General features: G+C 47.5%; 2 protein-coding genes across 2 annotated transcripts in view; one reads left to right on the top strand and one right to left on the bottom strand.

Annotated features, from left to right (window-relative positions):
- Positions 1-4,880: 4,880 nt before the first annotated feature.
- ELOF1 (elongation factor 1) lies at positions 4,881-11,460 on the top strand. Its single transcript, XM_075272546.1, has 4 exons — positions 4,881-4,982; positions 7,329-7,453; positions 8,036-8,106; positions 9,388-11,460. Exons 2-4 carry the CDS (start codon positions 7,338-7,340, stop codon positions 9,450-9,452), a joined length of 252 nt encoding a protein of 83 aa, XP_075128647.1. The 5' UTR covers positions 4,881-4,982; positions 7,329-7,337; the 3' UTR covers positions 9,453-11,460.
- Positions 11,461-13,123: 1,663 nt separating this feature from the next.
- Positions 13,124-26,403, bottom strand: part of CNN1 (calponin 1) — a 51,010-nt gene continuing 37,730 nt past the window's right edge. Inside the window, exons 2-7 of the mRNA XM_075272572.1 lie at positions 19,379-19,500; positions 19,216-19,282; positions 18,790-18,927; positions 17,167-17,277; positions 16,751-16,897; positions 13,124-14,345 (exon numbers count right to left, since the gene is read on the bottom strand). Coding sequence (XP_075128673.1) covers positions 14,100-14,345; positions 16,751-16,897; positions 17,167-17,277; positions 18,790-18,927; positions 19,216-19,282; positions 19,379-19,500 — 831 coding nt within the window. The 3' untranslated portion in view covers positions 13,124-14,099. The remainder of the gene's footprint in view (positions 14,346-16,750; positions 16,898-17,166; positions 17,278-18,789; positions 18,928-19,215; positions 19,283-19,378; positions 19,501-26,403) is intronic.

The following is a 26,403-nucleotide window of genomic DNA, read 5'->3' as shown; positions in this document are numbered from 1 at the left end:
TTACAGACTTTCATTGTTTTACTGTGTCTTTTAATTGTACGATATTAAAATTTTTTCTGTATTTGACTTGTCGTCTTACTCACTTTGCCTATAGAAGAGGGAAGATTGGGAATGTCGCTGCTGCGTCTCTATGGCCAATGCCACATATTGCAGAGAGAGTGCATCTGTTTGAGCCAAAACCAAAAGGAATATAAAGGACGCCCTTCCCCTATATTCAGCCAGACTGAATTCCAAGTGGGGGAAGAAAACCCAGTCCTCAAGCTCAGGGAAGGGGCAGACAGACAATCAAAACACCCCCTCCCCTTCCCCAGCAACTACTGCACCCAAAAACTCTGACCATTTTAATTTTTGAAATTTTCCAGTAGCTGCTGCATTGCCCCCCTCGGCTTATACTCGAGTCAATAAGTTTTCCAGTTTCGGCTTATACTTGAGTATATACAGAAATTTTTCTGCACAGTGTGTTCTCAGCTGAAGACCTTATTCACACGACTGTGCCATGTTTCACCTTCACCTGTTCACGAACAGCTGTGTCGGTCCGTTCAAGTCCACAGACATGAGAATGAATAACTTCTTTAACAAAAACCAGCTGTCACAAGGTTATTTTTCACTATTGTGTGAATAAGGCTTAAAGGGAGACTCATTGGTAAAACTCATTAAACACATTTCAGAATAGCCTTTAAAAAGGCCATTCTAATGCTGTCATTATATTTTCAAGACACCCCGCTGTTTCATTATAAATCCTTATAATTATTTATGCCAATGAATTCCCCCCCCCCCACCCCCCCCCAAAGTCATACCTTTCTTCATCCCCTCCACTGCTTGTGCTCCATCAGCCCTCCTCCTACCTGGATATTCGCCCGCCCGGATCGTGCTCCTGCAGTTCAAATCTTAGGCATGCGCAGTGTCACTCCGTCCAGAGCGGTACTGCATGTCTGACAGCCATCTTGTTGTAGTATGCTCAGTTCTCCAGCAAACTACATCAAAATGGCTGTGGGCATTAGCGCATGGTGTCTGCTGTATGAAACCCGGGCGGCTGCCACAGTTATCCGCTGTACTAGTATGGCAGATGTCAGGAAGGGGTTAAAGCACTGTTCCCAATAGCGTGCGCGCGTGGGTGGCTGCTCACCTATTGCAGCCACCCCGCTCAGCCAGAATTAATGCCCGCGCACTCAGGAGGACAAGCAGCCAGCGGGGGGAAGCGAGCGGTTGTTTGGGGCGGCCCTGTGGACGCAGCGCTGCTTTAACTCCCCTATTACAGTGCTGCTCCAGTGGCCGCTCCTTACGCTTTGCAGAGAGCAGGTCCTCTTCTTGCCTGCTCTCTGCATACTAACGCCGCCCCCTCCTCCCCACACGCCGGGTGACATGGCCACGTAATCAGGCCCGCACCCGACGTGTGCCTGCGTCCTACGCGGTCGCTATTCACAAGACCGCTGCGCAGGTAAGCTTCTGCAGCAAAAATAACTGATTTTTCAAGTATTTATCCCCTATCCTATGTATAGGGGATAAATACTAGATTTAGGGTGCATGCACACTACGTAACGCCGGGCGTGTATGAGAGCCGTACACGCCGGCGTTACAGCAGGGCTGCCGAACACTATCCTATGTATAGGGGATAAATACTAGATTTAGGGTGCATGCACACTACGTAACGCCGGGCGTGTATGAGAGCCGTACACGCCGGCGTTACAGCAGGGCTGCCGAACACTATCCTATGTATAGGGGATAAATACTAGATTTAGGGTGCATGCACACTACGTAACGCCGGGCGTGTATGAGAGCCGTACACGCCGGCGTTACAGCAGGGCTGCCGAACACTATCCTATGTATAGGGGATAAATACTAGATTTAGGGTGCATGCACACTACGTAACGCCGGGCGTGTATGAGAGCCGTACACGCCGGCGTTACAGCAGGGCTGCCGAACACTATCCTATGTATAGGGGATAAATACTAGATTTAGGGTGCATGCACACTACGTAACGCCGGGCGTGTATGAGAGCCGTACACGCCGGCGTTACAGCAGGGCTGCCGAACACTTCCCATTCACTTCAATGGGAGCGCTCGTAACAGCGGCGTTTACGAGCGCTCCCATTGAAGTGAATGGGAAGTGTTCGGCAGTCTGCTGTAATGCCGGCGTGTACGGCTCTCATACACGCCCGGCGTTACGTAGTGTGCATGCACCCTTATGATGATGGGGGGGTTGGGGTTCTGGGGAATGGTTGGAGTGCTGGGGGGGGGGAGGGGCTTTTGATTGTCTCTCTGGCCATTCCTTGGGCTTCAGGACAGTTTTTTTCCCACCCACTTGTAATTCTTGCACTTGGGGGTTAAAAGGAGCACCAAGTGCAAGAATTGCAAGTGGGTGGAAAAAAAACTGTCCTGAAGCCCAAGGAAGGGCCAGACAAAGATTCAAAATACAATAATGGTGTCTGCTGTTTAACATTAACCCCCAGCTTTGACTGAGGCACCATTTTACCAGCAATCACAGGCACCGGAGCAAGCTTTGGGGCCTGTGTCCGTTTTTATGACAGCCAGGAGCCTTGTGAAGGCTCTCCAGCCTGTCATTCTATACTTTCTATTGTAGGCTACTCTATGTAGCTTGCAATAGAAATGCTGGATTTTTGCGATGCATTGTATTATTGATCAGACCCCTAGGGGGTCTAATAAGTACAAAAAAATAAATAAAAAATATTAAGAAAATAAAAAGCATTAACAATTCAAATCACCCCCCTGTCCCTAGAACACATATAAAAGTACTAAAATACTGTGAAACACATACATGTTAGGTATTCCTGTGTCCTAAAATGCCCGCTCTACAAATCTATAAAAATATTTTTCCTGTACGGTAATCGCTGTAGCAGGAAAAAAATCAAAAGTGGCAAACTGATGGTTTTTTTTTTTTTACTGTTTTGCCTCTAATAAAAATTTAAATAAAAAGTGATCAAAGCAATAAACAGTCCCCAAAATGGTAGAACTGAAAAGTACAGCTGGCCTCGCAAAAAAAGACGCCTTATGCATCCCCGTACACTTACGTATAAAAAAGTTACAGGTGTCAGAATATGGTGACTTTATATAGGGACTATTAGGGGCATTATTAATTCAAGGGGGTATTATTAATAAGGGGCACTATTTAAAAAAGACCTTTTATCAGTTGGGCACATGCGGTTTTATATATCCGACAGTGTGCTGAATTCAGCGCACTGTTGGCTTTCACAATCTGTGCCCCCGCTAAAGAGCTATCAGTGCCGGTACTGTAGCTCTTCACTGTCAGAAGGGTGTTTCAGGAATGCCCTATAGCGCTGTACTGTGAGAGGAGGGAGGAACACCCCCTCACCTCCTGATAGTACTTGTCCATAGATGAGTACTGAGGGAGCGTTCTGTTTGGCCATCAGGTCGCCCATCATTGACGGAGCCTTGCCCAGCTCACTAGCTGTTCCACTCAGCAGCTTCCAGGGCTTAGAGGGAACATTGGGTTAAAGATGTCCCTTTTTCACAGCAGTCTTGAATCTTGGCCGTGTGACTGTCATGCAGGTCCTTGTGCCTGTTCCAACAGATCAAAATAAAATATTAGAATAGAAGCTGAGAAGGCACCAGGGTAGAAATCCCTGTGCACTTGTGTTTATGAAGCCTAAGGCCCAGTTCACACAGATGTGTTCAGTCCATTCCATTCCCCTATCTGCATGAGCAGCACTTTTCTCTCCGCATTTTTTGTGTGGAAAACACACGGACTCGACTATTGTCTATGGGGGTCCACGTGTTTCCTAAGGTCGTTGTTATGCGAATAGGTTTCCATTCATGACTAAGAACATGGGGAAGCATTGGACCAGGCCCAGGAGATTTCCCCAGTCCTCCAGGACTCTATCGGAGATAGAAGGCTGACCATGGTCATGTGATTTATGGTCCATGGTCATGTGATGAGCACACAGGTGCACAGCTCGTTACTAGGCAGATGTCTGATTACTGTGCTGGGACTCTAACGAGCTGTGCACCTGTGTGCTCATCACATGACCATGGACTGTAAATCACATGACCATGGTCAGACTTGTATCCACTAGAAGTAACAGAATGAATGACAGCAAGCCGAAATCTAGAAAACTGTAAGGAATTGATACAGAAAGTATATTGGAAAATTGTATATCTTTGTATTGTACAAACAATAACATTTGTCTCTCAATATTGGTCTGAAAGTGGCCAACCCCTTTAAACGGGAGGGGGGGGGGGTCATGTCTGCCTGTTGTTGCCCCAGTTTAATGTCCCCCTCTATGTAAACTGGAGCAGGAGGAGAGAGACTTCTTACTGTGGGGCAATTTCAGGGGAACATTATACTGTGTGGGGAACATTATACTGTGTGGGGAGCATTATACTGTGTGGGGGAGCATTATACTGTGTGGGGGCACAAAAATAAGTGAGAATGGGCGGGGTCAATGTAGAAGTAGGCGGGGCTACACTTGCCGTGGCGCAGAGCATTGTGTCCCTCCCTCTGTCACTTGTGTCATGGCCTCCTAAATAAAACCAACCCCTCTCTATACGTGAGGCTTATACAAAGTGCAGCAGGTATTGCTCCCATACACTTATATATAAGTCTAGATAGTATAGATATATAATCTATATCTATAACGTGTATATAAACGGCCGCGACTCCTCCACTACAGCCCGGGTCTAGCCTCACGCTCTAGGCCTCCTTAGCAACCCTTCGCACTTAGCAACGACGCACAGGCTTGACGTATTCTCCGTCCAATCAGGGACGTCCTCTCGCGGCTTTCCGCCAATCACATCCCGAGTTCTATCCCAATGGCTTGAAGAGCCTATTTGGACGTTCTCCAATCGGAATCCAGAGGAGGCGGGACAACGTGTGTTATGCATCAGCTGATTGGCTGCTGACCGGAAACAGGAAGTGCAGGTAGTGAGGGGGGATTTCTTTCCACGCTCATTACTGATCGGAGCCGTGAGGGAGGAGACAGCAAGTATCAGGCGGGAAAGCTTGAGGTGATTACTGCCGCATGTTGTGATCTGGGCTCTAGCAGTGCGGGGAGGGGGTTAATGTTTATGTGCCGTGTGTGGTGAGGTGGAGCGTGTTCACACCTCGTGTATTACAGCGCAGCATATGGCGGCGGTATCAGCACAGGCTGCTGCTCTGTATACGGGGACAGTCACTGCAGCCCAGAGCATCAGCTTAAAGGGGTGTGCTAGTAGTTACCAGTCATACAAGGGTTAATTGCTACATTGTGCGTCCCATAGGCGTTATATAGAGGAGTGGGGGGTCAGGCTGCTGATCTGTTTATACCAGAGGGTCCTACCAGCCGGACCCCCATGGTCACATAGCTATCCCCTCTCTGTCACATTCCCTTTAAATATTTAAAGGGATGTTCTACTAATAACATGTCATACCCTGTGCACTGGATAAGGGGTCACGGCTGGATCAGTTGGGGACCCCACATGATCATAAGAAATAGGGGTCCTGAATCCTGTGTTTATGGAGAGGGGGTGCACATGCACACATAGACATGCTTATGGGGGAAGGGGGGGAGGTTATAATATTGATGACCGATCCTTAGGGTAACAATATCAGATTGTACGGGGGTCTGACGGATCGCATTGTACGGGGGTCTGACGGATCGCATTGTACGGGGGTCTGACGGATCGCATTGTACGGGGGTCTGACGGATCGCATTGTACGGGGGTCTGACGGATCGCATTGTACGGGGGTCTGACGGATCGCATTGTACGGGGGTCTGACGGATCGCATTGTACGGGGGTCTGACGGATCGCATTGTACGGGGGTCTGACGGATCGCATTGTACGGGGGTCTGACGGATCGCATTGTACGGGGGTCTGACGGATCGCATTGTACGGGGGTCTGACGGATCGCATTGTACGGGGGTCTGACGGATCGCATTGTACGGGGGTCTGACGGATCGCATTGTACGGGGGTCTCACGGATCGCATTGTACGGGGGTCTCACGGATCGGATTGTACGGGGGTCTCACGGATCGGATAGTACAGGGGGTCTCACGGATCGGATTGTATGGGATCTGTACAGCTTTATGTACTATGTAGTGGCCATGTTGGATCACTTGATGGCTGCAGACAGCTGGTAGGTGGGGGTGTCGGCTGTAAGACCCCTGCTGATGGAATATCCTAAGGATAGGTCATCACTACCCAAACCTTCTTAGGCTGAGCTCACACATTGTGTGGAGATGGGTTGTTTTTTTTTTCTCAAGCCACAGCCAGGAGTGGATTTAGCTGGAGGGAGATTCACAAGTCCCTCTTTTATATTCCCCATTTCTTTTGTGGACGTGTCAATATCGGGACCCACATACGCTTGCCATGACTGTCAGTCATGGCTTCCCGCTCCAGAGTAGGCCCAAAATGAATGAGCCTAGTCCAGAGGGTGCTGCCGCGAGGTGGATGCCAGGGCTCAATGAGAGCAGCTCACAACATGCCGCTAGCGGTCTCCATAGACCACCATAGTGAGGGGGCAGATAATGACGTCGATTCTGCGCCATAATCCGCCCCCTCTGTGCCCGTGTGAACGAGCCCTAAGGTGAATAAGTGAGCAAAGGTTTTCAAGGTGAAATTCCAGGTTAGACTTTATTCCTCAGCTGATGTTTGGTTATAAGAGTAACGTAAGTGACCGTGACGGCGACTTTTGTCTGCCAGAAATAGATGAGAATGTGACACGGTCATTCGCTTTTGGCCGATCAGCTGATATGTGCAGGCTTCCTTTTTATTTAATGAAATGTTACTCTCTTGCCCTGGTCAGGGGTGTTACTGAACCCCAATTATTCACAGGAACTGTTTGGTACCCCAGTTGTGAGTGGAGCGACCGGTTGGACAGCGCGCACCATCACATTGTTGTCAGTTACATTGCTGGAGGTCGCTGATACTGTACTTGTCTGTCTGCGACGGTCCCAGTGACGTGTTGTCTGACTAGCCGCTCCAATCAATATGGGGGTGCAGAACACCCCGGTCTTCCAGCGTCTTTATACTCGCATAGCATAGGCCATCCGTATCTGGTCAGGGCTCCGATCACCCCACGCCCCAGCTGATTTACCTGCCTCCTGGTGCAGGAAGCTACAGCCGTCTATGGGACTGGTCTGCCCTAAGCCAATAGGCACAGATCTACAGCCATGGACACTCTAGTGGTGACACCAGGGTACTGCAGCTCTGCACCAGTTTTGTTGGTTTGGCAGGTTTGGTGTAACACCAGTCATTAGTTGAGGGTACAAGAGATTGCGATCTATAAAGGAAACCACGACCGCTCTCTGCACCAGCAGATTGTGGATGTGGAGTTGTTGACGCGTCTGGTGTAACATTCCTGTCTCTTTATAGTTGTAGAAGATGGGACGCAGAAAGTCGAAGAGAAAGCCTCCACCCAAGAAGAAGATGACGGGGAATCTGGACACCCAGTTCACGTGTCCGTTCTGTAACCACGAGAAGTCGTGTGATGTAAAAATGTAAGATGACGTTTGTGTGTAGGGTGTTGTAATGTAGGTGGTGCTCTGTAGGTTTATTTTATTTGGGGGTCACATGATGCCTCACAGTAGTTTAAAAAGGGTCATGTGACGCACAGTCCTTACTGATGTTGCTGACTGCATCACAGTGACCCCCATACACATGGCAGTGACTTTCACAGGTCGGTGTGGGGGCCATAAGGTTAGGGCAGGTCCTATTACTTGGCTCGTTCATTCAAGTGTATGAGACTGTGGAAAGCATGGACCGCATACAGACACCATACAGACACCATACAGACACCATACAGACACCATACAGACACCATACAGACACCATACAGACACCATACAGACACCATACAGACACCATACAGACACCATACAGACACCATACAGACACCATCTTGGTGCCATCCATTCCTTTTTTTTTTTGCAGGCAGACTAATCCGCGCACACAGTCGTGTGTGTTTCGTCTTACAGGTTCTTTGATGTTCATAAAATAAATATTTGTGTATTAAATATAAAGTTTTCGGAGAGATATTTTTATTCTTTCATCTATGTCACTGTCTCCATCTGTTTCCTCAGGGACAGAGCTCGGAATACGGGGGTCATCTCTTGCACCGTGTGCCTGGAGGAGTTCCAGACCCCCATAACATGTATCCTTTATCATGTTGCATATATGTCAGCTAGGTCATGTAGATAATAGAGCGTTCGTCCCCCATTACCTTACAGTGGCCTCCCCCATGTCCTACTGTCACCGAAAGGAAAGTGTTAATAATCTGCCGGGACTTTTCCAGGGCAGGACGGAGATAAACGGTGAGCTGAGGATAATCCCGGGGAATAAGAATACGGTGAAGGAGCTTTTCTGAGCCGCATTAGGACGGGCGTCATTTTGGCGCATTAACCTTTCCTGAGTTTATCATCTGCACCCCCGTGTACTGAGAATAGTTACATTCACAGACCTAATATTTCTCAGCTGAGGGTTTGTTACAATTGTTAAATAAATTGCTGATCTGACATGTATCCTGTAAATGGAGGTGTTTCTTCCTGCATTGTGGATGTCGGCCGCAGACGCCCCTGCTTGATTTCTGCTGGAGCGCTGGAAATGGCAGAGTGCTGTACTTTGGCTATCTCTGGTACAAGTGCATGGAGCGGGGAATGTGTCTGCGTCCATTGCTGCTACATTCATAATGAGAGTAAGGCGCCCCCCGGTTTCATGATCAGTGGGGGTCTCTGGTTAGGTCAGTAATTTATCTCTCTTATGGAGTTTTTGTGGCTTCAACCCCTAAATTCATCATTTGATAGTATATCAGTACTGATGGAATATCACACTGTATACTTCCCAGGCTGAATACAATTGTAACAAACCCTCAGCTGTGAGAAGTCATAGATCTGAATGGGTTTCCAGCCTCTGGATATTAATAACAGCGCGATCTATCACTGAGAGTGCGCAGAGACGAGATCAGAACACATATAGTATATAATGAATAAGAGTAACTTCCATAATAACAAAAAATACCGTATCCCAGCCTTAGAGAGGTCTCTTCATGTGTAATGGCGGTTCTAGTATACCGCTAGGGCACGGCGTTCTCTGCACTGTCCGTTTCGATGGTGTCTGCCCTGATTGTAGAGATATCAGTGCGTTGGTTTCATCACTGAAATTGCTCCAAGGTGGTGGGGGAGGGGGTGACCTTACAGCTCTTCCATGGCTGGGGCGTGAGCAATGCCCCCTGATGGTACAAGGATGTGGGGGGTACCATCGGGGGGGGCTTTCCTCAACACCCTGCGCACTGTAAGGCCTGCCCTTCTGACAGTGCAGGGATATTGGTGCCAAAAATGAAGGACCTGAGACCTCTCCAAACAGAGCAGGGTCCCGCAGCCCTATGATTGGGCCACGTCATGGCTGCCTGTGTGTTTCCCTTCACTCTACCTCTCAGATCTGTCAGAGCCGGTGGACGTTTACAGCGATTGGATCGATGCTTGTGAAGCCGCTAACCAGTAGCGTTACCCCAGGAGGGCGATCTCCTCCATCTGTACCAGACACCCTCTCTCTATTGGCCTGTACTTCTCACCTGACTTCCCAAGGACAAGTTTGGAGCGCCCTCCGGTGGCAGCACAAGACTTCACTCTGTATAAATATGGAGCCGTGGCTGGCAGCAGCTGACTCTAGTGGGGCGTATTAGCCCAGCGAGGTTATTTGCAACTTTAGGTTTAATTTTTTAGGATTTTTCCCCCCTTATAGTGATGATTCTCTTGTGTTATTTATGTACGTCCCTCCTGACGCCCCGCAGGTGGGTGCACAAGGTCCCGCTGCTGCTGCTGCTGCTGCTGCTGCTGCTGTTGGCTTCTTGGGGTCCTCAAAAAAATTAAGTTGCTTTTATTTTTTGGAAAAGTATGAAAAATTATGTAACATGGCAAATGCTTTACTACACGAACAATGAGTTACATTGTCTTTTACTCCATTCCCAACCAGAGCTGCACCCTACCGCTTGTTGGCCTCAGGAACGTTGCTGTTTGCTGTGGTGCATTGTGGGAGATGTAGTGTTTACTATGCACACCAAAACATGCTACAGCTCTTCTAGTATGCTATATGAAGCGAGTTAATTGTAAGTTCTGCTCTAGGTGTAACTAGAGTATATGTAACGTAACATTGCACAAAATGTAGAGCGAATAGCACACCAAAGGTTGTAAGGGGGATGTACTACAACTCCCAGCATGCACACTTTACTCCGCTGCCCTCAGAAGTGGCGCAGCCTAAGGTCGCTGATTTCTGCTTCTGAATGCAGCTTTAGGTGTGACTAGAGTATACATAATGTCTCCTTTCACTGGTCTGTGCTGCATTCTCTGCAATTCCTCGTGTAGTGTTTGCGCCACAACCAAAGCCCGATCCATTATAAGACCCGCTTCTCGATGCAGCTCTGGGTGCGACTAGAGTAAATGCAATGCCACCTTTCACTGGTGACTGTTTGCACCACACCTCCAACGGTGCACACCAAAGTATATGATCTATGATTTGCTGCTCTTGATGTGACTGGAGTATATGTCATTGTGTAACCTAAGAGGAGAAAATGGAAGTGTTTGCCAGTAATCGCTCCGCCTCATACGTGGTCTAAGGCTCGGGCTACAAGACGACATTGGCAGTGGCCCAAGATGGCAGCGTTAGCCTTATGTAAGTAGATGGAGTCACAGCTCAGGAGCCAGCACCATGTCACTTCTGAGGTGCCCACATACAGGGGTTTAGGGGAGTCCTAAACCCCCTGGTTTCTTATGTTGTCTAAATTAATAGGGAGCGGCCATTTTCTTGTAGGGGAACTCCAACAGACTTGACACACTACGGTATAGGAAGGGATAAACAGTGGCCGGTGTCAGCTCATCCTCCATTGCAGGGTTAATTGTTTGAGAGGCTGCTGAGATGTGTAATATCATGGTTTTACCACAAGATGGTGCTGTCATATGTACAATATACATATGAATGATCATGGCGGACCAGCGAATTAAAGGGGTTTCCACGTACAGCACTTATCTATCTATAGGAGGTCTGATCACTGGGACCCCCACCAATTATGAGCTTAGGGGTCTCTGTTCCTTGCGGCAGTATACCCGTGTGACCACCTTGCCATTCACTTCTATGGGACTGATCCAGTGCTGTATACCAGGTCACGTATAGTACAACTCCATTCACACAGTGGGCATGGGACCCCTATACTTGTGATGGGTGAGGGTCACCGGGAAGGGACAAGGTGTTGTTTGTGAGAGAACCCCTTTAATAAAGGCATGGCCATGGTCAGTGTCCAGGGGCCGCCATACTGTATAACCTTTATGTGATTTTTCTATTGTATATACCGGATCAGTCCTCAGCTAGTGTCCTGGTTTAGCGCACTAGTAACTGATTATTCTTTAGTAGGTAATGGGTGCAGTGTGTGTGACCCTCCGAGCAGCCATCGCTCACCTCTGTTATGTCGACGTGATTATTATTTTTTTTTAATAAAATGGACTGAGGTTTGAAGCAAGTCTGGTGTCTGTGTCCTGGATGTTCCTTGTCCGCTCGTCCCTATTAACTGGATGTACAAGGTCAGACCGGTGCTTGTGGTGCGGATACTTGGCATGGGGGCGTCTTATATACCATCTCTCCTGTAAGAGTATCTGCACGTGACCTCAGGCCAGATTTCCCGGCTTCATGTTCATGTTGGGACCAGGATTCCTATCCATGTAGTTGTATTAGGCGTCCCGTCCTCCCAGTGATGTACTGCCCTATCCTGTTATTGGTCAGGACTCCTACCATCATACATGACTATACTTCTCTGAGTCCCGGCCCAGGATGAAGTTCATGCCGGTCAATCTGACTGACACACGGACTAAGTTACATGGGTACAACTCTGTCGTGTGCAGCCGACCTAAGAAGGTGTTTCCATAAAGTGTTTCTGGGGCTTTTATTTTGTATGTTTATGGCAGGCCATCATTTGGGGAGGGGGTCTGACTCCGAGCATCGGCACTACTCAGACGACTGGCAGGGTTGTGGTGTTCTGTCAAGCTGTAATACCGAGAATAACCACCACTAAAGAATGGCGATGTGTCTGGTAAGTGCTATGACCCCTCCAGTCAGCTGACAAGTGGACGGTGCACCCCACAATACAGGAGGAGTGTTATTCCCTCAGAAGGCAGGCTGGCACAGAGCTATCATGGGTATTGGGTAGTGTTTACGCCCTTGTCAGCACTAGGGGTACACTGGCATGGACACTTTCTTGGGTACACACTGGCACAGAGCCGGGCACTGTACGCGTTATTTTGGCAATGGCTGGTGCTACTTTGAGTTGTAATGTTGATGGTTGTCGTTGTAGTCCCTGTTCTCCATGGGCCTCAAACCACATGGACCACACGATCGTCTATGGTAACCTTAGGTAACCGCTTTTTTTTAGCATAGGTTTCCATTAGGGGGTAGCCAAGCGGACTCCCCAATGCAGATGTGAATAGGGCCTAAGGCAGTAAAGCGGTGCAGGTTTTGTATCAGAGCTTCCTATATAGTTCACGCTTCTCTTGGCCCGGACTTAAAAAAAAAACTGCAGCAGAATCTACAAGAAAAACAAAAATGCAGCTTTTCTGCAATATGTGACTTCACCCTTAAAGGGGTTTTACTTTATTAACAAAACATGGCTGCCTTCATTCAAAAACCACACCACCGTATTGCATGTTCCGCCATATTCCCTTCTGTAGTACAGAGCTGCAATACTCTATATAACCTGTAGAGGCTGTATGTGCAAAAGAGCAGCCATGGTTTTCTAGTCCTGGACAACCCCGTTAAGTCTCATTGAGCCATTGGGAGGGTCTGGTAATCTTCAGCCACATTGGGGTCTTGTTGGGTGACTTAATCTGATTCCCAATAATATTGTTGAGGCCACTTCCTTCCACTTCCTTCCAGAAACCAAACGCCCCCACAGGTTGGGTGTGCTATTGCAGCTCAGTCCCTTTCACTTTAATGGAGGTAAGCTGCAGTACCAGGCACCACCTATGGCCAGGGGTGGCGCTGTTTCTGGAAGAAGGCAGCCATGCATTTTGTTATCCTGTACAACTACCCCAAACCATTAGTCTCCCCCCCCCCCCCCCCTTCCCGGCCCATAGATTCCGGTTTAACCCCTTCATTCCTGCCGCACAGAAATAAATGACACGGAGCCGGTGTAGAAATATAGAACTAGAGATATATTTGCAGTCGGTTCTTGTACAGAGCTGAGGTGTCGTGTTGAATACTGCGGTGATGAGAGGAAATGGTGGAGGAGGGGGGAGAGCGAAAAAAACGTAGCCAGGCAAGTCATTCATGACGCTGTAGTCTGCAGAGCATTGCACCCATCTCGGTGGTTGTCGTAGCCCTATTAATCTCTCACCTGCCAGAACATGATCCTATAGACATCCCTCTGTGTCCCATCCACTCGTAGCTCGATCATCAGTAAGACTAGGAAAGCTGCAGAGCATCGCTGCCCTGACGTCACCTATTCTATCCCCTCCAGCCCACCTCCGCAGCGATGCTCTGCAGACTAGTCGTCGCTCTAGAAAAGTAGCAGTGCTTAGCACGGGGGGAAAGGATTGTGACGTGTAGCTTATAGATCCCCACACCCGGGAAGACTGGCATGTCTCCCATGAAAATAGTAATACAAAAACAAGTTTATGCCCCCTGTTAACCATTCATGTGAAGGAAGAGGAAGAAGCGGACGAGGTGCGATGCTCTGCAGACGTCCACCTGAATAAAATAAAATAGGAAATGTGGCGCTCATTGTCAGTCTGTAAAGTGGTGTCAGGCGCAGAGGGAATGGGCTGCCAAAGCAGCGGGCATAGGCTGGCACAGAATGGGAAGCTTTACCCCTTTTCTGCCAGGAGAGCAGAAAGTGGGTAGGATGAAGATCATTCTCTGCCAGAACAGCAGGTATGGGACGGGCAGCATCTAATTGCCAGAAGGCAGGCTGGCACAGAGCGGGCATCATCTATTTCTTCCTTTGCAAGAGCAAACACGGAGAGTGGGTAGCATTTAACCCCCTTTGCCAGAGCAACTAGCACACACTGGCATAGAATGGGCAGCATGAACACCGTTCTCTGCCACAGTAGCAGGCACACACTGGCACAGAAGAGGGTGGTGTACGGGTTATTTTGGGTATGGATGGCGTTACTCGGAGTTGTAATACTGATGGCTGTCGTCGTAGTGCCCGTCTTCGTTGTACAGGAGCATGTTGGGATCCCCACAGTACTTGGAGTCGTAGACCTGGCGAGGGAGGCCGTACACGGTCATGCCCTGCTGGGATGCCCCCTTGTTTGTTCCCATTTGCAAGGGTATGGTTTGGGTGTCGCATTGCTCCATGCCAAGCTTCTGCTCGAAGATCTGGCGCTTGGTGCCTGGAGCCGTCATGCCGGCCTAGGGAAACGAAATAAGAGTGTGAGTTCTGTACTAAAGCGGTGACCAGTCACACTGCCGTAATTTAAAGTGATAACATTATGCCCTTTTGTAGTCACCACTAGGGGGAGCTCACTGTATTCATATGTCATATCGCTGCCATTAAACTCAACTGGAGCTATATGATTCCACATGCAGTGAGCTCCCCCTAGAGGTGGCATGTTCTGCATGGCATGTGCAATATCACCCCCTTTTTTGGGGGGTATCCTGGATAATCGAGCGGACAACTATATTCTAAGCACAAGTACAGAGTAACAGGAGTCGCGCAGGCGCCAAAGCCCACAGGTCTCTGCTGTATGATTTTCCCAGAAAATTGTAACATCAAGTTTATTTAGATCAAAAACATTCTATATAAGGTATCTACACATCCAAAAATACCCACTACAGACATACAAATATCCTATGGGGAGGGGGGATTTGGGGGGTTGATGAGTGTGTGGGGGTGTTAGTCAAACAATCCCAAAGATGTTAGCAAAAAACTTGCCCCACAACCCCCCCCCCCCCAAAAAAAAAAAACAAAAAAACCTCTTTAGACAGTTCTATACAAGGAATGTTCTTTGAAGTACCATATGCTGACACCCGTTTAGACTTTTGTGGGGCGTTCCCACTGCTGCCTGAGAGCTCACTCCTGAGCCGCCTCCATCTTCAGCTGCAACCCCGCCTCTTCTGTCTTCCGTCTCGGTCCAACTTCCGACGCCTGCGTAGTACACTCCTGTATTGAACTACAAGAGCAAGAGCGGCCTCCCAAAAATGGCTGCCGTACTGTGGCCGGCCGGTGGCCATTTTTGGGAGGCTGCTCTTGCTCTTGTAGCTCAATACAGGAGCGTACTGCGCAGGCATCAAAAGTTGGACCGAGATGGAAGACAGAAGAGGCGGGGTTGCAGCTGAAGATGGAGGCGGCGCTGGAGAGAGCTCTCGAGCAGCAGTGGGGACGCCCCCATTGCTGTTTGAGCGCTGGGGCCCGCCCTCATTGCTGCGGTGAACTCATTTGCATACCGGTTAAAACCGGTATTTCTACGGAACGGTGCCGCGGAGACCACGTCTAAAGGTAAGAGACGAATAGCCTTTCTTAAGGCTATTCCGATGTGGTAATCAGAAAAAATGTTGGTTTAGTGGTAAAATCCCTTTAAGAAAGGCTATTCTTCCCCTATCCTTAGCAGTCTTCTCCGCACCGTCATTTGGTATATAGTGCCAGTTTCTTCATTATGGTAATAAGTTTTCTTGCAGCTCTGGGGGCGCCTCCTGTCCTGCGAGAAAAATCTCCAGTGACACCTTCTTTCTGTTCTCTGCCTCTTCTTTCCTGTTCGGCCACAGGAAAATGGCCGAATATGCATGTCACTCGGCCATTTTCCTGAGGAAAGAAGAGTCTGAGAACAAGAAGAAGGCGTCGCTGGAGAGTTTTTTTTCGAAGGACAGGGGACATCCCCAGAGCGGTGAAAAAACTCATTACCATAATGAAGAAACTGGAATCTATACCGAATGACGGTGCGGAGAAGACTGCTAAGCAGGGGTGAACCATTGGTTTCTGCCACCTGAGGCAGACGTCAGAAAGCCGCCCCCCGGGGAGGGGGTGGAGGGGGCGGGGCCTCACGGAGTGAGTGTCTTTAGCAGGCAGAGAGCAGGCAGGGAGAGGACCTGCTCTCTGCCTGAGCGTGAGGGGCGGCCGCTGGAGCAGTGCTGCTCCAGTGGCTGCCCCAATCCACCGCTCAGTGACGGTGACCCTAAGCCAGTCCAGGACAGCTTGTCCTGGACTGGCTTAGGTCAGCAAAAATGCCGCCCTCCCTGGGGCCCTGACATAGCGCCGCCTGAAGCGGTCGCTTCAGGTCGCCTCATGGGAGGTGCGGCGCTGCTTCTAAGGGTAAGTTCTCACAGTTTTTTGAACCGGAATGTGAGGCAGAGGCCACCACAGGTTCTGGTGCAAAAGACAGGTAGCTGCAACTGAATGCCGATGCACTCCGCTCCGGATTAGGCCCAATGAATGGTCCTAGTCAGTTTTGGGACAGCTCACACGTTGTACAGACTGTAGCCGTGAGTGTAGGTACAGTAGCGCTCTCCATAGACTTCAGTGCGGCAGTGCTGCAGAACCACCACCCGCCACTACAGTTTATATGACCAGTGATCTGCAGGGGTCCTGGGTGTCAGATCCCCTTAGATCTAATATTGATGATCTATCGTAAGGGTAAAACCAGAGAACCCCTTTAAATGGAGATATTAAGAAGTTTCCTTTATCCCGCAAAAAATAAGCCCCGATACAGCTGTTTACAGAAAAATAAAAAAAGTTGTGACTTTTGGAAGGCAGGGAGTATAAAATGAAGAAACAAGATGGCTGTGGAGAGAAGGGGTTAAACGAGCGCTGCGGTCCTCACCTGGGACGCCCCTTTATTGGTGCCCATCTGTAAGCTGATGGTAGCTTGGTCCAGCGGCTGGTCGGTGCCCAGTTTGGGGTCATACAGATGTCTGCGGGTGCCATATGACGTCATCCCTTTTTGGCTGGCAAACTTGTTGGTTCCCATCTGCAAGGAGACCAAAGGCTTCATCAAATCTCCAGTATCCCTAATCTGGTATTACTCTGCTGCCACCTAGTGGTGAAGGGTGGGAGGTGACTGTCCATTGATCATTTCACCAAAAATGTCCAGGTTGTTGTGTGCGCCCCCATCAGCGGACACAGGGTATAACACCCTCTATAGGATCTGCTTTCTATATACCTTGCTCTGGACTATGTTGGAGCACAGCTCCCCCTGCTGGTGTGGTGTGAGAATGCACTTAGCCCAATCTCCCTCACCTGAAGTCCAATGATATTTCTTCCTTCCTTGAGTTTCTGAGGGTTGAACTTCCTCTCCTGTCGGTCGGCGTACTTCACTCCAAGGTTCACTTTGGCACCCTTGGACTTGGCCTAAAATATTGAAGATATAGGTAAGTATGTGATGTGACCGAGCTGTGTAGATTTATCCACCTAGTCCATGATTGTGACTCCAGTTTTACTGCCCTTGTCTGGGGTCAATGAGAGTCTAAAATGCCCCTGTCCTCTCCTCCCATGCTTTACACTGCAGCCGCGCTTACTCTTGTGTATAACCATTGTGTATAGAAAGCAGCAATCTATCCTCTCTCCTCTGCTCCAGTCACTTCCAGAGCTGCAGTTAATTGTGTGCTGATTTATTCCTGTGTAAATTGTAGATTTTTTCCTTTCTTAGGTGACTTGACAGCGCAGTGCGTTACAGAGAAGTATATACTATAAGGATCTAGAGGTGAACACCAGGATGCAGCTTTGGATGTGATTGGAGTATAATACTGGTGAGATTAATACAGATACATATAGTATGTCATTTAGGATCCTAAACTGTAAGGTCATACTGTACAAGTCAGCAGGAGATGAATGATGTGTGGGATCTACTGGTTAGACTGTACTGCAGGTAACATTGTGGCCACCAGGTGGCAGAAGGAAACTACAAATAATTAGTTTGGTTTCAAAAACAGGTTTTCAGATGATCTGATGTGATATACAGTATATACAGGGATTACATCAGGCGGTGCAGTGTATGGGAGGCTGCTCATATATACAGTGCATGTAATACCAGAGGTGACTAGTAATATTATATCATTATATTCTCTAATTATAAGTGCAGAGTCGTGATGTCATCTCAGTCACATGACTCCATGAGAATAAAACTGGTACAGTGACTGTAACCAGCAGAATAGTGAGCGCAGCTCTGGAGTATAATACAGGATAAGTAATGTAATGTATGTACACAGTGACTGTAACCAGCAGAATAGTGAGCGCAGCTCTGGAGTATAATACAGGATAAGTAATGTATGTACACAGTGACTGTACCAGCAGAATAGTGAGCGCAGCTCTGGAGTATAATACAGGATAAGTAATGTAATGTATGTACACAGTGACTGTACCAGCAGAATAGTGAGCGCAGCTCTGGAGTATAATACAGGATAAGTAATGTAATGTATGTGCACAGTGACTGCACCAGCAGAATAGTGAGCGCAGCTCTGGAGTATAATACAGGATAAGTAATGTAATGTATGTGCACAGTGACTGTACCAGCAGAATAGTGAGCGCAGCTCTGGAGTATAATACAGGATAAGTAATGTAATGTGTGTACACAGTGACTGCACCAGCAGAATAGTGAGCGCAGCTCTGGAGTATAATACAGGATAAGTAATGTAATGTATGTACACAGTGACTGCACCAGCAGAATAGTGAGTGCAGCTCTGGAGTATAATACAGGATAAGTAATGTAATGTATGTACACAGTGACTGTACCAGCAGAATAGTGAGCGCAGCTCTGGAGTATAATACAGGATAAGTAATGTAATGTATGTACACAAAACATTGTATACACCTAAATATTATGGCTCCTTATCGGTTGGGTAATGGCTGACTATAGTGACTTACCATGCCGGCCAGGGCGAGGAGTGTGGACTGGACTTGGGTGAGGTTGGTGTTCTCAAACAGGTCATTTGCCTCGAATATATCATGTGGTTTGACTCCGTACGCTGTGATGGCCTTAATGAAATTTCCAATATTTTCCAGCTGCAAAGACAAATAAGCAGGTCGTGTATGATGGTGATAAAAATGTTCCTCAAAGGGGATTAGTAAAACATGTCTGCCTTCTTCCCAAAACAGTGCCACACCAGTCTAATAGGTTGAGTCTGGTATTACAACTCAGCTCTAGAGACCTGAAATTCTATATAGAAACCATGGACAGGAGTGGCACTGTTTATTGAAGCATACAGATATGGTTTTCTTACCCCGTACCTAGCACACTATGCCATAGTGCTCAGTGTCAGTGTGGGGCAGGAAAGCCTCTGTGTCACTTACCTGATGCCAGTTTTGTGTAGACTCATTGATCTTCCTGACGGACCCAGGCTGCAGCTTATTGATTAGTCTGTTGGGGGAGGGAATGAGAAATGTAGGTCAGAGGGTTATAGTGAGGGACCCTCTTAAAGGAGACCCCCTTATAACAGATGTAGGCTCTACTCACTCGCACAGGATGACGCCATCCTTCAGCGACTCCATGAACTTGTTTCCAATATTCCTCCCAGTTGTGCTTTCTATCCAGTCCCTCAGCTCGGCCTCCAGGTGGGGGTCATATTTAGAGGCCAACTAAAAGTGAAGAAAGTAACAGGTCAGCAGCGGTACATGTAATGTCTACCCCCAGCCTATCAGCTTGGCACGTATGTCTACTAACCCCGGCATTCATTTGTACATAAATCCATAGTGCCAGTCAAAGGAACAAACTTTATAATATACTTTATGTAAGAAGCGTTCTCGTATCGTCACTTATTTACCTCCTTCCTCCAGTGATCAAATCTGTACAATAGACGTCTATGGAGAAGAAGTGGAGCGCTCCTCGAAGCGGAGAGACATCAGTGTTCTCTTTCACAACACATTTGGGTTATAAGGATTTACTATCCAGCCTTCTCAGGACAGAAATAGCTCATTTAAGGCTGTGGACGGCCTCGTATTTCCGTCATCATTTTCAACCCCCCCCTTGTCCCTCTCCATAGACTTCATTGTAAACTGAACAAAATCACTTAGATTAGTAGAAAGACGGAAGAAATACTTAAAGGCACAGGCACTTTTCTTACATGAGCGGTGTGACACTGACTATAGACTGCAGGGCTATGGTAACAGCATGAGAGCTGGGTCCAAATTGCTTGCTATGGTAACTGCTCCGCTTCTCTTTTGCACCGATTTTGATGCATCTCCCCCATTGTACTTCAAACCAAAGCCGCAAAAGAAATCAAGATCCGATTCTATTCCGAATAATCTCTTTTCCGTTGGGTTATAACCACTTACAGACCTGCAACATGATGTTATAAATCATACCGTAATAATATGTCTGGGCCCTTTAAGTGGCAGATCTAGTAGGAGAGATCCCTGTGTACTAGAAATGCGGTCCTGTCCCTTTAAGCCTGGCATCTCCTCTAGGTTTTATTGCCACCAAATTCAGCAATTGGCGACCATGGAGGAGCGGAGCGGCGTTATCTGCCTGTGCCCAGGTGGCGGGTTGGCAGGAGTGCGCCCACTTCTGGCTTTGTTCATTTGGGGTGTCATTAATCAGGGAAATTCATTGACATATTTGGCCAAAGGTAAAAAGTGAGATTTATGGAAATGGACGTGACCGGATAATACAGCGACCAGTCTCTTGTCAGATATGGCTCTCGCACGGGTGCAGTCATAAGTCACACGGCTTACTATGGAAGAAACCGCTCGTGGGAATCTTCTCGCTGTCTACCGGCAGTGGAGCCCCCTAGCTTGTCTTTATGCCATAAAATCAATGTGCGATTCTTCTCTTATTACTCCAGGACTAGGATTAAACTGATAACTGGGCAATACCACTCGTCAGTGGCCCCACAAAAGCTTTTATTGCCCAATCGGCGCTAAGAGTGTTAGGGTGTATAGTGACACCCCCGTTTCTATGGGACTGATATCAGTCAATGACAATTTTTTATTTATATATTTCCAGGAGGAATAACAGAGGGTCGGCAGAACTGAAACCTTCAAACAGGTCAGGAGAACAGGTCGCTCCTCTATAAATCGCCAACTTAATAGGCCGAGTTTATGGCTAGAGCGAAACAATGACTCCCTACATTGTCCTTGTCATCCTCTGGAGCCAGAACCAACAGTCCCCATTCACACAAAGCGGTGGTGCTGCAGTACTGCACCTTAGCTCTGAATGACGGCAGAGCTGCAATACTGCGGCACAGTCACTGCACGTTGCGCTGCGTGATGGCTGCCATTGCTGTGATACTGTTCCTGTTGGCACAGGCGTAGCATGGTACCGGTCCCTGGACCCTGAGGGGTCCTCCAAAGTCTACCTTCCAAATATATTGCATTGGGGCCCAGAATCTTTATGTTACGCTTCTTCAGGGATACTATTAGGGTAAGTTCGCACTGAGTTTTTTGGTCAGGATTTTGAGGCCGTATCCACCTCAAAATCCTGACCAAAAAGATGGCTCCCATTGAAATCAATGGGAGCCGGCTTGTTCCGGAAAAAGAAGCGAGGTGCTCATTCTTCAGGCAGTTTCGCCTCGCGATTCGGCCTGAAGACACTCCCTCCTCCGGACTAGGCCCATTCATTGGGCCTGATCTGGAGCGGAGTGCGCGGCTGGTGCAGTGCATCGCGGCTACCCGGTTTTTGGTGCAGAACCTGCGGCTTCATTCACTTCAGGTTCCGGACCAAAAAACTCCATCTGAACTTACCCTTAGGCTGCTATACTCCTGCTGGGGGTGCTGTGCTGCATAGCGCCCAAGGAACCCATTATAGTCTATGGGTCCCTCCCTGTGATGGAGAGCAGAATTGAAGGCTGGAGTAAGCCAGATGATGTGACGCGTGTAACTTGCACATCTGGACCCTAGCCAGGAATGAGGAGCATGCTCGGCATACACCTTAAATCTTTTGTATCATTCATACACAATGCCAGGAGCGATGTGGCAGCGAGGAATGTAGGGGGCATGGATAAACTATGTGTGGGTGGTAAGAGGAGGAGAGGGGGCCAATTTCCAGCCCTCAGGGGCACCATTGTGGCGTCTACCAAGTTTATATAAAGAACAATGACCCAGTAAATCTCTGCGTGAACCATGGAGTCAGCTATGTGAGAAATCACAAGGCGGGCCTGCCAACATTCACTGCATGCCAGACTGCTAGGACCACACAGCAGCACCTCTAGGACAGCCGAGCGCTGTGTGTCTGGCCACACTGGAGTAGAATAGTATCGGAGCCGAGTGTATACGTCACTGCTATCTCATGTTGTCAGGTTCATTGCATAGTCTATAGGGTGTAGTGAAACAGGAGGTTCAGGATGAACAGTGTAGTAAGCGAGATAAAGGAATGCATGAAACGGCCGAATCCTGACCCTGGGACAATGGGGTTATATATGGGACTATAAATAGGATACAGGGGTTTGAGGGTGGTAGGAAAAGCAGTTTATTGACCAAATATAACAGAGTATGGATTAAGAAGGAATTGTAGGACAAGAGGGTGGGATGATAGCGATGATGATGCAACGACACTAAACTCTGTCTGCTCTGCCAACCCAAACATCGACAGATCTGGAATTGACCAAACTAGGGAGCAGACAAGAGACACAGGCACAGACCCCAACCTCACATACACCGCCAAACAGACACAGCTCTGCTACACCCAGACTCAGAAACTCACTATATAACATAGCATATCCAGCAGAATGTCCTATGTCACAGATATACGGTCTATAATGTGTGATACAACGGCTTAGGAGCTAATACCACACATCATAAGCTTGCCCTTTTACCTGAAGGAGAGTAATACTACCCCAGTGGTAGCTAAATAACACCACTATACAATGCTCTTAGAAAACTGCCAGAGTGTGTATATAAAATAATGCTATACAATGAACACATAGCAAGTTTGCCTTTTATCTGAAGGAGAGTAATACTACCCTAGTGGTAGCTAAATAATGCCGCTATACAATGCTCTTAGAAAACTGCCATAGTGTGTATTAAAAAAAAAAAAAAAAAAAAAAATGCCATACAATGAAGAAATATTTATCTGAAGGAGGAAAGTAGAGTATTACTGTCCCGGTCGTAGACAAATAATACGTTTTTACGTTTTTATATGACGGAGAGAAATGGAAAATAATACTGCCGCAGTAATAGCTAAATAATACCACAATACAATGCTCTTACAGTATAATACTACCATAGTGCGCCATACAATAAACACAAAAAGTTTGCTTTTTTAGTTGAAGGAAATAGAAAAATTACACTACCCTATTGGTAGATAAATAATACCGCTATACAATGCTATAACACTATACAACATTATCTAACCAAGGATTATAAATGGACTAGCACCCAAAGATAAAACCCGCATAAGACTAAGGCCCCAGAAAGTCCACAGATTTTTCTGTAATGTCTTATCCACTTTGCAGGGACTGTAAAAAACCGCAGTATTTGCCGCAGGGTTTACGCCACGTGGTGCCCCGGGCCTAAGCCACAATGTATACTGGGCCTGATATTTGTTACCGCTCAGCTACTTAAGAAAAAGCCCAGACTTCTTTTACTTGTGTCGCATCCAAGTCAACCAGGGAATCCTGAGCTCTCCGAGTTCCCAGCTTTCCGAAAATACCTTGGACCTTATTTTTCCTATTTTGGGTTTCGTACATACTTATAAATATCTGCGGGTAGATCTGTGACCTGTAGCTTTCCAATAAAACATTACGGCTTAAAGCTAAGCAAACAATTTACTGGAGGTTACTATGGCCTCCTCCATTCATATACAGAGCTGCCCTCAGAAGTCTGCTGCTTACCCTTGGAAACAGACAGCAGTATTACTCCGCCCTGTTGTCAGACATGTGACCGTAACATCTGAGCTCACACAATGCAAAGCTTTCTAGTAAGAGGAAACCCGAAGAATTTCTAATGTAGTGTTAAGTTATATTCACATTAGAGTTTTGGAGTCTTCGTCAGCAGACAGAGGATTTGGATCCATCATACACTGTCGGAGGCCAGTACATACTTGACAACTCTCCTGGAAACTCCAGGAGGCTTCTGAGAAAATGAGTGACCTCCCAGACCCCTGAAACACTGCCAAATCTCCTGGGCCTGGCAAGATATTCTCACATCAGCTGGGCTAGGAGTCTCTTTGTACATGACCTTGGCACTTTAAGTGCTGATCCTGTCCAAAAAGGAGGTTTGAGTAGCACATCTCATACCCCCATCATGAAAAAGGGTACAAAGATCATAGGGGATAATATCAATGATCCACTAGACATTGGGGATATCATCTATGATCAAGTAGACACCGGAAATATCACAAATCTAATTGACACCGAGGATATTATCATTGAGCCACTAGAACCAGGAATATTAGCAATAATCCACTAGACACCAGGGATATTATCATTGAGCCACTAAACCCTGGGGATATTATCTATGATCCACTAGAGAACGGAGATATTATGTTTGAGCCACTAGACACCGGGGATGTTATTAATGATCCACTAGACACCGGGGATATTATCAATGATCCACTAGACACCGGGGATATTATCAATGATCCACTAGACACTGGGGATATCATCTATGATCCTCTAGACACCGGGAATATTATCATTGAGCCACTAGACACCGGGGATATTATCTTTGAGCCACTATACACCAGAGATATTATCTTTGAGCCACTAGACACCGAGGATATTATCAATAATCCACTAGACACCAGGGATATTATCATTGATACACTAGACACCGGGGAGATTATCACGAATCTTCTAGACATCAGGGATATCATCATTGATCCACTAGAGACTGGAGATATTATATTTGAGCCACTAGCCACCGGGAATATTATCAATGATCTACTAGACATCGGGAATATTATAATTGAGCCACTAGACACTGGGGATATCATCATTGATCCACTAGACACCAGGGATATTATCAATGATCCACTAGTCACAGGGGATATTATCATTGATCCACTAGTCACAGGGGAAATTATTAATGATCCACTAGACACCGGGGATATTATCATTGATACACTAGACAACGGGTAGATTATCACGAATCTTCTAGACACCAGGGATATCATAATTGATCCACTAGAGACTGGAGATATTATCTTTGATCCACTAGACACCGGGAATATTATCAATGATCCACTAGACACCAGGAATATTATCATTGAGCCACTAGACACCGGGGATATTATCTTTGAGCCAATAGACACCGGGGATATTATCTTTGAGCCAATAGACACCGGAGATATTATCATTGAGCCACTAGACACCGGGGATATTATCTTTGAGCCAATAGACACCGGAGATATTATCTTTGAGCCACTAGACACCGGGGATATTATCTTTGAGCCACTAGACACCGGGGATATTATCTTTGAGCCAATAGACACCGGAGATATTATCTTTGAGCCACTAGACACCGGGGATATTATCTTTGAGCCAATAGACACCGGAGATATTATCTTTGAGCCACTAGACACCGGGGATATTATCTTTGAGCCAATAGACACCGGAGATATTATCTTTGAGCCACTAGACACCGGGGATATTATCTTTGAGCCACTAGACACCGGAGACAGTGGCGTAACTACCACCATAGCAGCAGTAGCAGCTGCCACAGGGCCCGGGACATTAGGGGCCCGGTGACAGCTGCTACTGCTGCTATCATTATGCTCGGAGGTCTTTTCGGACCCCCGAGTATAATGATCGGGGCCCCCTGCTGGTGGAATACTTTCCACCAACAGGGGGCCCCGAAGCTGCTGCAACGGAGACACAGGAGCTGCAGCTCTGGCTCCTGTCAGCGCTGCAGGACGCTCTCCCTCTCTCCCCCCTCCCTTTCTCTGCTGTCCTCTGCCCACCAATGAGAGGAGGAGGCGGGGCTTATCCCTGCCGAGCTCCTGCACAGAAGAGAATAGGAAGCTGCTCTAGGAAAATGAAACTGAAGCTACACAGGTACGTACTGGGGTTACTATACTTATTACTATCAGGCATTTGGGGGGATTACTTGTGTTTTAGTAACTCCATGTGCCTCATAGTAATAGCAGTTAACCCCATCATCTCCCTCACATTAACCCCTGTGTGCCTCACCATAAGAGTTACTGATATGTGAGACATATGGGGGTAATAATAATGAAGATACTTTATTATTACCTCCATGTCTCTCACATATCAGTAACTCTTATGGTGAGGCACACAGGGGTTAATGTGAGGGAGATGATAGGGTTAACTGTTATTAATATGAGGCACATGGAGTTACTAAATTGTAATGCACATGACCAGATTTTTTTTTATCCACAATTTGTCCTGGTATAGCGGTCAGCGGGTGACAGTATTTAGTCCTGTAGGGGCCACTAAGGGACATAATACTGTGTGCAGGGGCCACTAAGGGATATAATACTGTGTGCAGGAGCCACTATTGGGTATAATACTGTGTGCAGGGGCCACTATGGGGGATAATACTGTGTGCAGGGGCCACTATTGGGTATAATACTGTGTGCAGGGG

Source organism: Leptodactylus fuscus, chromosome 5, assembly GCF_031893055.1.
Source record: "Leptodactylus fuscus isolate aLepFus1 chromosome 5, aLepFus1.hap2, whole genome shotgun sequence".
Taxonomy (NCBI): Eukaryota; Metazoa; Chordata; class Amphibia; order Anura; family Leptodactylidae; genus Leptodactylus; species Leptodactylus fuscus.
Note: the sequence above shows the minus strand (reverse complement) of the source record. Positions and strands in the feature narration are given on the sequence as shown.

Coding starts and splice junctions, on each gene's coding strand:
- ELOF1 (XM_075272546.1), top strand. CDS start 7,338: ATGGGACGCAGAAAGTCGAAGAGAAAGCCTCCACCCAAGAAGAAGATG. Junction 7,454..8,035: donor AAGTCGTGTGATGTAAAAAT/GTAAGATGACGT, acceptor CTGTTTCCTCAG/GGACAGAGCTCGGAATACGG. Junction 8,107..9,387: donor GTTCCAGACCCCCATAACAT/GTATCCTTTATC, acceptor TCTACCTCTCAG/ATCTGTCAGAGCCGGTGGAC.